Below are 10,416 nucleotides of genomic sequence, written 5' to 3'. Positions count from 1 at the left end.
TGACTATGTAAATCTAGATTTACGATATTTGGTCTCTCCGAACTTTTCAATCCCAAAAGGTATTATGTAAATATATATTTACATATATAATGACTATGTAAAAGTACATTTACATAAAGTTGTTAGTCAATTTGTCGAGTTAATTTCATCCCCAAAAGTTACTATGTAAAACTATCTTTTCATTCTCCAACTAAAAAACATAACATATAAAATCCAACATCAAACTATAAAATCCAACAAGTTCATCGACATCTTGTTTTTCATATACGAGCAACATCAAAGAATAGATGAAAAATTCATTGAACCGGTTCAGAGCATGTTGTAGGAGTACTGGAGCCCACTCTTGGGTTGCGATGGCCATAGCAAGGGCCCTTGTTCTTCTTCCTACCTCTTGTAGCACCCGTGCTGTGTTTCCGTTTCTTGTCTAGTCTCCCCATCTTCTTTTTCAGATCCGGAGGTAGTAAATAAGGCACACTTGTTATCTTAGCAGGCAATTTACTGTTCTCCACAGGTACTATAGCTCTTGAATAACTATCACGGAATGTCTGAGAATAGAAGAATTTATCACAGTAGGTATACACATTCAATCCATCATCCAAAATGGAGCACAGTGCGTGTGCACAAGGGAATCCTTCGATTCTCCACCAATTACAAGAGCAGTGACTTCTATTCAAGTCAACCAAGTGAGTATGAGTAGCATGCACCTCAAAAATACCCTCCTTTGACTTGAGAACCACCCAACTTCTCCCCACCTCAATCCTCTCAGCCAATAAAGTTTTCATAGATGGACATAAGATAGTAGTCCAGCTCCTAGCTAACTCCCGCCGATTAGACATCATTTTCATAATTTTTCCACGGATCTTGTCCACCATTGCAGTGATAGGCAAGTGCTGTTCTCGTAGGATCCAAGAGTTGAAGCTTTCCGCAATATTGGAACACATATCGCCATATCTATTTCCTTGAAAATAAGCATTACACCAATGCTCATAACCTATGGTGGACAAAAATGTTTTCACTTGACTGCCGCAAACATCTCGAAAAACAACCATCACTTTCTCAAACTCGTGGTGTGTCCCAGCATAGGCAAGGTCTGAAAAAAGATCAAGGGTATGCAAGCGGAAGCAATGGTTGCTGGGCATAGCTGAATTAAGATTATTTTTAAGGCCCCACAAACAATAACCATGATGAGAATCAGGAAAAACGCGAGGGACACCCACGAGTAGACCATGGTTTCGCCGATATAAAAGTTAGCCCTACGATCTTTGGAGACCACCAACCTAAGTTGCTCCAAGAACCAATCCCAATTATCATCAGTTTCATAAAGTACAACCGCCATAGCTACTTTGGAAAAATACCGAACACAAATAAACATCAATTACTGATTTGGTTTTATGTACCATACTCATTATGAAAACTTAACTCATATATATAAAAATAAATTTTCATATGCTAAATTATTATGTAAATATTAAAATGCATAGGCTAAACATCTGATGTGAACGTAAATTTTTATAGTTTATGCTTGTTCAGTTTTACAAACTACTATGAACTACTATGTAAAAATTCACAAACTCAAAAAAGACATACCCCCATTTGCATTTTTGGCAGTAGCTGACAAGACACACCCCTTGTATTTTGTTTTCACAAAAGTTCCATCCAAACAAAGCATAGGATGACAGAAGTTAAAGCCGTGAATACAAGCACCAAATGCAACAAATAATCTTTTGAACTTTCCTGTTGTTGATTCCTTTTCCAAAACAACATGACTCCCTAGATTGGTTTCTTTCAGCTTTCCAACATACCAATGTAACTGATGATAAGATAAAGCATAGTCCCCATGTATCTCCTTCAATGCAAGATCTATGCTGGTATGCGCAAAGTAATAATTCAAGTTCACACCATATACCCTTAGAAAATAGTCAATGATTTCACATGGCTTAATCAAAGGCTTGTCTCTCACCATATCTAAAACAATACTCTTTACAAGTTTACTATTCAATCGGGGATTGTTAACGCCGATGAATCCAAATTCTACATGTGTGCTTTGCTTCCATTGTCTTTATTTCAAAGAACTTCGGCATCTTATACTTCTTGGATGCGTGAACTCTCCATAGACATCTGGTTTCAGTCTTCAAATAACACTCAGCTGTGACTCTATCAGGATCATTCTTCTTAATAAGAACTCTGTAATTATTAACAAGACAATGGCGTAAAAGCTTAACACGAAAATTGGCAGCACCGCCAGGAAATTTCTGTCCCACACCAGTCAAAATAGGCAAAGAAGCTGTTTCGACCCCCACCTACGTGGCAAACGTCCATTAGTAGGGGTCTCTATTTTATTCATTTAATCAACAGGGCTAAAGCCCAATTCGCAATATCATGGATCAATGTACAGGCCCATTAACTCATGTGTCTATGGCTGAACCTTAGCCATATGGCTTGCCACTAATATACATTGATTTATGTCCAGATTCATTTCTTATCAAAAAGATAATTATCAGTTGACAGTTATATTCTATCACAATAGCTCAAGCAACAAGACTACTTGAGCTACAAGGACTCTCTACTCTACCTATATAAATACCACATTATTTTTCATAAGGAACTACGTTGAAACTTGATCCCTAGAGAATAGATCTTGGGTACGTAGGCAGCCATTATCTTGGTTCAGTTTCATCTCCCCCAACACCAAATTCCTCTGTTTCTTAGTGCGTTCTTTACCATTGCTCTCGTTGTGTTGAAGCAGTTTATTGCCGAAACATAATTGGCGCCGTCTGTGGGGATAAAGAATTCATTATCAAGTGAAACAATCAAGATGGTAAGCACGAGAAGTAGACCAAATAGTCAACATATTCCGCCTACTAACAAGAATCGTAACCCTCGAAATTCAAATCGGCCGATGCATGAACCGTTGAACAATCAAGTTGCTCCTAGTAGTAGGATCAATTCTCAACATCCGATCAGTAGCAAATAAGAACCGCCACCGCCTCCGCCTCCACAAAAGGCGGTTACATAAGTGCCGCCACCCTTAACAACCTTTGCAACAAGAAAATCGACAAGTCAAGAAATCCTCCATGCGGTCCGCCCCCGTCCATGTCGATCCTTCAGTTGACATGGATATGGACGTGGACATTACTCTCACGCCAACTAGCGGAAAAGGTGATAGTAATGTACCAATTCACCCCTAATACGGTTGAGCGGAGAGTTACGACGAGTCAAAAATTTAAACAGAACTTGAGAAGGAAGCCGCAAAGAGGCAAAGGTCGGTGGACGATATGTTGCAAATTCAACAACATCAAGGCAACCACGGCGGACGCAGCCATTCCATTCCAGTATGGGGACCGTCTTGACGATCCACTTCATTCGCCCCTCAAAGAACGCTATTTCTCAAGCACAATTAACCAATGCACGCCTAGAGTAATGACCCTATTACCCATACTTATGGGGAGAATCGGATTGGCAGGGATAACTACTACCCTAGACATGTCCGATCTCAAAGGGAAGATTTACCTCTGAGAAGCAGTTTCAGGGAAGATCGCCATCCGAAATATGTCCGACACGACTGGGAAGGCGGGCATCCCAGACAAGAGCAACAAAACATGGAGAAGTGGTATAATTATTCCGACCACCCGGCCAAGGGTGACTACCGGCCTAGACAGGCTGGTTACAGGGATAGACAAAGACAATCACCGGTCGGAGCTAATCATGGGTACCGCCAAAGATCTCTAACTCCAATAAGAGATAATGGAAGGTATCCGTCTCCACATAGGCACGACCGGGCGCCCAAATTGTTCGAGCCAATACTTTAACTCTAACGAACAACAAACAAAGAGTTGATTGCAAAAGAACTTAACGATAGAGAGTCAAGGGATGTAAGAACGAAAAACTTGACGGTCAATGATGGCGTACTTGATAAGTTTTCGGTCGACATTCAAGAAGCTTACCACCATCCCGACTTCAAACAACCCGATTTTGAACTTTATGATGAGTCGGAAGGAGATTCTGGCTTGCATGTTCTATCGCTCAAAAATAAGTTGGTGTTATGGGGTGGAGATGATCCGCCATATGTAAGCTCTTTCCATCGACTCTAAAGGGAGAAGCATTACGCTGGTTTAGTGAGTTGCCTTCAAGATCAATTCACCAATTCAATGAACTAGAAAATCAGTTTGTTAATCGTTTCCGCCACAATTGCAAGACGCCAAAGGATGTCGACTCACTTCTGAACATCAAGCAACAACGTGACGGAAGTTACGTGACTTTTGTTACTAGGTTCCGAAAGGCAGCAGCAGATGTTCCAGAAGTTTCTGATGGGATGCTTCTTTTCGCCTTTAAAGAAGCATTATATTATGAAAGAGATAGAAGTTCGAACTTCATTGTAAGGGATCTTTACCACTCTCTAATTAAAGATGTCCCTAAAACTCGATACGATCTGTATGTTAGGGCTGAACAACACATCCGTATCGAGGAGAACCTATCGGGCGAAAAGCAAAGAGGGGACAAAGATATTCGGAGTAAAGATTTTTCTGAAAGCAAAAATTTTAAGCCGAAGCAAGGACAGTCAGATCAACAACATAACGATGGAAAGAATGACAATCAGAAGCAAGTCAATTTCAATCGTGATGGAAAAACTCTACCTGAGCTAAAACTGACCCCGCTCAATGCCAAGTACTCTGCTATATATGAGAAGTTGAAAAGTGGGAATCTTCTTTCCCCGCCGTATCCACTTTCAGAAGATACCAAAGCGACAAGGGACAAAGCCTTGTGGTGTAAATTTCATAATGACTATGGCCATGAGACGTAACTTTGTCGCCTCTCCGGGTCGGATTCAGAAATTAGTGGAGAAAGGACTTTTGAACGAATATCTTACTTAAAACTCTCAACAAAGGCGCTTCTTTAACTTATGAGCATGTCATTAATGTCTCCCATTCTCATGTTGAGTCTCTTTCCAAAAGTCGAGTAAGAATCAAAAGTGTTTGAAAGTTAGTTATGTTGGTGAATTTAACCGTATCAACAAAGTCGATTTTGTCAAAGGAATCCGCACCGAGACTTCAAGAAGAGCCCCTCCAATTCAATCGATGATGATCTCCGTGGGTGTATATCACCCTCACTATGACGCAGCTTATAATTTCGTGTCTATAGGTGCTTCTCGTGGTTCAACGGGTAATGATCGACACAAAATACTTCTAGCCCATTTTCGGTGGATGTTATTCTCGATGCAACTTCGCTGAGGGTATGATCATCGCCAAGACAATCCTATCATCGGTTTTGATGGGACAACATCTTCAGCGGTTGGAAGAATTACCTTACCAATCAAATTAATGAACAAAGAAGTTGAGCTCGATTTCTTATTGATGGACCGTCGATCCCACTATAACGCAATTTTGGGCGAGATTGATACATTCCATGGGGGTCAGTAGTCTCCACATTTCATCATCAAGGTGTCAAGTTCCCATTCTCCGGGCATATTTGCAAGGTTCAGAGTGACCAGGTATCCGCCCATTCCTATCATGACAAAGCAATGGATGACTATAAAAATCTGAAGTTCGAGGTAATACGATCCTTGCAAGTGCCCCCGCCTAAGTTACAAGCTACTGCCGCGCCCCTCCATCTATAATATATTGAGGCTCATGTGCAAGGGCCACCGACATGGATCGACTTTTGAAGTACAAGTAGGAGATTCAAAGAAGAAACCACTTTTATTTCCGGCTTAACTTTCGAAATAGAACAACAAGAGTTGGTTTCCCTTTACAAAGAAAATAAGCGTTATCTTTGCTTGGAAAATTGAGGAAATGCCGAATCGACCCTTCACGTTGCCTGTCATAAACTTGACATTGATCCAAGTTTCAGCCGGTTTGCCAAAACCTAGGAGAATGGCACCCGATCGGAAGCTCAAAGTTAAAGTGGAGATTGATAAGCTACTTGCGGTTAACTTTATCCGGACGAAGTTACTTACCCAAAAATGGCTTGCTAATGTCGCCGCAGTTGCCAAAAAGAACGGACAAATCAGAATTTGTATTGACTTTACAAACCTTAACGCAGCTTTTGTCCGATTCATCCGTATCCATTGCCACCACGAATTTCGAAACTAGTGGATGCCACTTCGATTCCAACGCTTTATCTTTCATGGATGCTTCTTCGTGGTACTACCAGATCTCTTTGAATGTTGATGACCAAGAGTTCACCGCTTTCATTACCGACCAAGGCATTTTCTGCTACAATCGTTATGCCTTTTGGTTTGAAAAATGCCGGCAACCTACCAAAAGCTTATCAATACAATTTTTCCGATCCATTGGGAATAATAATGGAGGCTTATATCGATGATATAGTCGGAAATCAAAGCTTACTTGGGTGATCATCTTTCCGATCTTCAACTTGTTTTTGATAGGCTTAACAAGTATAACATGAGACTCAATCCCGCCAAATGTTCTTTTGGCCTCTTCCCGAAATTTTTGGGATACCTCATGACTCGTAGAGGTATCGAGGTTAATCCCGATCGATACGTGCCGCTATTGATATGCCATCACCAAAAATAAGAGGGGAAATTCAACGGCTTACGGGTCGGTCGGTCATTTCTTCATAGATTTATTTCTAAATATTCGATCGTTGTCATCCCTTCTTCCGGACTTTAAAGGGGCGCAACTTGGAACATTGATTGTCGATGGCATTACAACAAATTGAAGAAATACTTGGTCGATCCTCCTATATTGACAAGTCCTTCAACGGTCAACCGATTGGCATGTACCTAGCAGCCTACAACTCAAGTCGTTAGTGTCGTTTTTTTCGTCGATGATGGTAGACCCGCTTTTTATCAAGAAGACGTTAACCGAGCCGAAGTCTCGCTATTCAAAGATGGAAAAATCGCACTTGAATTGGTTCATGCCGCCGTCGTCGGTTAAAACCATACTTCCGGGAAGGTTGGTCGAGTTTATACCGAGTATCCCTTTACGCAAGATCTTTCAGAATGCACAAGAATCAAGCAGATTAGCCGAATGGGAAAGTTATCATAGTGCATATAGCATTGTCTTTGAAAGTCGTGATCGCTGAAAAAGGACATGCTTTAGCTTCTTTGATAGCTGATTTTCCGATTGATGATTCTCCTATTGACGATTTCTTTTAGCCAAAAGAATCTATGGAAGACATTCTGCCACCAATAACCGGGGCTTAATTTAAGACCAACTTGCAAACGCAATTCCTAATCCAATTGACCTATGGATTGTTTATTCAGATGGCTCCCATAATAAATCTGGTCCGAATTGATGCTTTTGTTAAACCCGCGGAGAGAAGATTGAGAAATCAGGCGACTTGGCTTCGGGCGCTTCAAATAACGGTTTAGTATGAGGCTGCCGCTTGTGCCTTGAGAACGACTTTTAAAAACGGGGGCGAAAGCTCCAGCTATACACGGATTCTCGCCTTGTAGCCAATCAGTTTGGCGGGTCTTTTGAAACAAGAGATGACCGTATGGCGGCTTATCTTGGTTTGATACATAGCCTTGCTCGACAATTTGATAGCATCTCTATCACTCAAAGACTCGAAATGACATACGCCATGCCGATTCATTGGCTTATCTCCGCCGCCGTTAGAAGCGAAGAGTCAAGACACATCACTATGGAGTTCCAGAAAGAGCCAAGCATTGACTTTACCGAAAAAGAATTGCATGACTTGTATGTACACGAAAGCAATTACTTGTTTTGCTTGTACGCGCAATAAATACGACCCACGATAATCGCACCAATCATAACTCGAAGCGGAAAGGGAGATGGAAAATTCACAACATGACCATACTTTGGATCTTCCATTAGAATCTGTAGATCCATTTGTTCCTCCCCGATTCCGCCTCCCAACAGATAGTGAGTTGGTACATGAAGCGATGATAGTCCCGAAGTTCCCGATATAATACTATCGAGCCGGTGATGATCTCCGATGCACAAGATTACGCGCCTTCCTTATATCCACTACTTGTAAGTTTCTTCACTTCCGCCAGAACCAAAACTCGCTGAAAGAATCAAACGCGATGCATGGAAGTTTTGGTGATATCTTGTTCTTGGACGGAAGTTTGCACTTATATCGCAAAGGCTCGGACTTTAACCCTATGTTGCGATGCCTCTCAAAACAGGAAGGACTTCAAGTTTTGGAAGAGATTCACTCCGGCTTATGCGGAAGCCACTCCAAGGGGCGAAGTTTAGCTCATAAGGCTATGACACAGGGCTATTGGTGGCCAGGGATGCAAAAGGATGCAAAACACCTATCTGAGAGGTGTGAGCCATGCCAAAAGCACGATAATATGAGTAAACTACCTGTTACGGAGTTGCATCCCATGCTAAGCCCGTGGCCATTTGCCAAATGGGGCTTAGATATTATTGGTCCTTTACCTAAAGCTCCAGGTAGTATTCGATTCCTTCTTGTGGCAACCGACATTTTACCAAATGGGTAGAAGCAAAGCCTTTGGTCCAAATCCATGCTTCCAATGTCAAAATGTTTTTGTGGAGAAATATTGTTTGTCGTTTCGCATCCTCGCGCACTTGTATCGATAATGGTAAACAATTCGATCTTTGAAGAAATTCGCCGGGCCTTAAGGCTAATTTGAAGATACGGCATAACTTCTCCGCGACCTTATCATCCATGAAAGTTAATGGGCGCCGAAGCCACCAATAAGGTGATTTTGGCCAACCTAAAGAGGCGTTTGACCGGCGCCAAAGGAAATTGGGTCAAAGAGTTACCAAATTGTCTTGTGGGCATATAGGACAACGCCAAAATATTCAACCGCATTATCACCTTTTAACCTTGCATATGGTGCCAAGCAGCCTCTTACCTACGTAACTGATTTCCAAGATACATCTCGGTCGATTCGCGGTTGAAACAGTTCCAATGACACTACTTTGGCTCGATCAAAAGCTCTTATTGATGAGGTTCGTTCGAGGGACTACAACAAAATTTTTATTAAGTATCAAGTTGACATGAAACGGAACTACGACAAGAAGATCCGGCCCTAAGTTTTTGCTCCCCAAGACTGGGTTCTTTGTAGAAACCCAAAGCTTATAGAATCGAAAAGTTTGGGGAAAATTGGCAAGGACCCTACATCATAGATCGTCCAAAGATCTAAGGGGTCATATTTCCTCCGCATCTATTTCGGAAGAATAATAGAGAAGCCATGGAATGCTACCCACCTTCTCGCAAGTTTTACCGTTAGGAAATTTTTTGCAATTTTACATTACTCCATCAATAACAAATCTATCCATCTATGTAGTTCGTTCTATGTTATCCATCAATAAAGGTATTCAACTTCCATTCTCTTAGTTTGGTTGTCATTTTACATTACTCTATTCTTCTGTACTTTTACTTTCATCAATATCATTCATTAACGTTCATTCCAGAAAGGTCATCCATATTATGCCTTTTTCGGTCAAAGTAAGTCGCATTCATGCCTACTTAACAGAAATCCGAGTCAATAAGATGGTTATTCTTGCTCGGAACAATTATTGCAATACTCCCACAATACAGTATCCGTGATAATTCCACTACTAAGGCAATGGCGTTGTGTTTTAGTTTGGTCTCAGTGCACGGGTGACGACTTTGAACTTGTGACAACTCCAACAGTTGTCGCAAACTTCACGCTTGTACAAATATTTTAACACCTGAATAGCTAGGTTCATGGAGGACGATCATGTCCCCTTTACCTTTCAATAACTTTCTCCAATGGTTCTATATTGGGAGGTAAGCCAAAACATAATTTTCAATAATTATGTTTTGGCTTACCTCGAAATTTGTTCGCACTTTAAACTCGGCCGGATTCCACTTCCCTCCATACGTAAATCTATATCCCATCCGGTGTATACTTTTGGGAACCCTTTAAAACTTCTGTTTGAATCCTTGAATTCAATTTCAAATTTTATGTACCCTTTCGTCAGTATGGCTTTCGGTCGTATCAACACAAAGATTTCTTGAGCCCCGAACCTTCTGTTAAATTCATTTTGTAAACGGTGCGCTCTCGTAAAGATTAACCAGAACGATATTGGCAGTTGTCCCGGTGCAATTTGCCACCACTCCAGTAATTGCGCTATTTCTTTGCTCAACGGAATTGCACTCCTGCAATTTAATTGTGTGTAAGCCATTACTACTTCATCTTCTTCGACTTTCGTTTCAAACTCGTACACTTCAACCATCTCAAATTTTTCGAGTCCTAGTATTTTCTGTATTTCCTTAAATATCGACCATCGTTCCGGCGGTTCGGATAGATCATTTGTATCACCACCTTTCCACCTTACCAAGTCTGCGATCGTCATCGAGTTTTCTTCTCGAGTGTTTTTTTTTTCGCCCGTATAGTACGGTAGTTACTACCTGAAAAAACAAGAAAAACGGGTCAGATGGGTCAAAACCGGTCGACAAGCTCAATAACCGGTTCATCGGGCCGATATCGTG

The 10,416-nt window shown here is 41.3% G+C and overlaps 1 protein-coding gene across 1 annotated transcript; it reads right to left on the bottom strand.

Moving 5' to 3' along the window:
- Window positions 1-296: 296 nt before the first annotated feature.
- On the bottom strand, window positions 297-1,963 carry LOC147474562 (uncharacterized). The gene is made up of 2 exons (XM_086585115.1): window positions 1,588-1,963; window positions 297-1,090 (listed from the first exon to the last, which is right to left on the bottom strand). The coding sequence occupies exons 1-2, from the start codon at window positions 1,961-1,963 to the stop codon at window positions 297-299; spliced, it is 1,170 nt and encodes a 389-aa protein (XP_086441241.1).
- Window positions 1,964-10,416: the final 8,453 nt, after the last annotated feature.

This window comes from Coptis chinensis, chromosome 9 (assembly GCF_015680905.1).
Source record: "Coptis chinensis isolate HL-2020 chromosome 9, ASM1568090v1, whole genome shotgun sequence".
Taxonomy (NCBI): Eukaryota; Viridiplantae; Streptophyta; class Magnoliopsida; order Ranunculales; family Ranunculaceae; genus Coptis; species Coptis chinensis.
Note: the sequence above shows the minus strand (reverse complement) of the source record. Positions and strands in the feature narration are given on the sequence as shown.

Coding starts and splice junctions, on each gene's coding strand:
- LOC147474562 (XM_086585115.1), bottom strand. CDS start 1,963: ATGGTGAGAGACAAGCCTTTGATTAAGCCATGTGAAATCATTGACTAT. Junction 1,091..1,587: donor TGCCAAAAATGCAAATGGGG/GTATGTCTTTTT, acceptor ATCTTTTTTCAG/ACCTTGCCTATGCTGGGACA.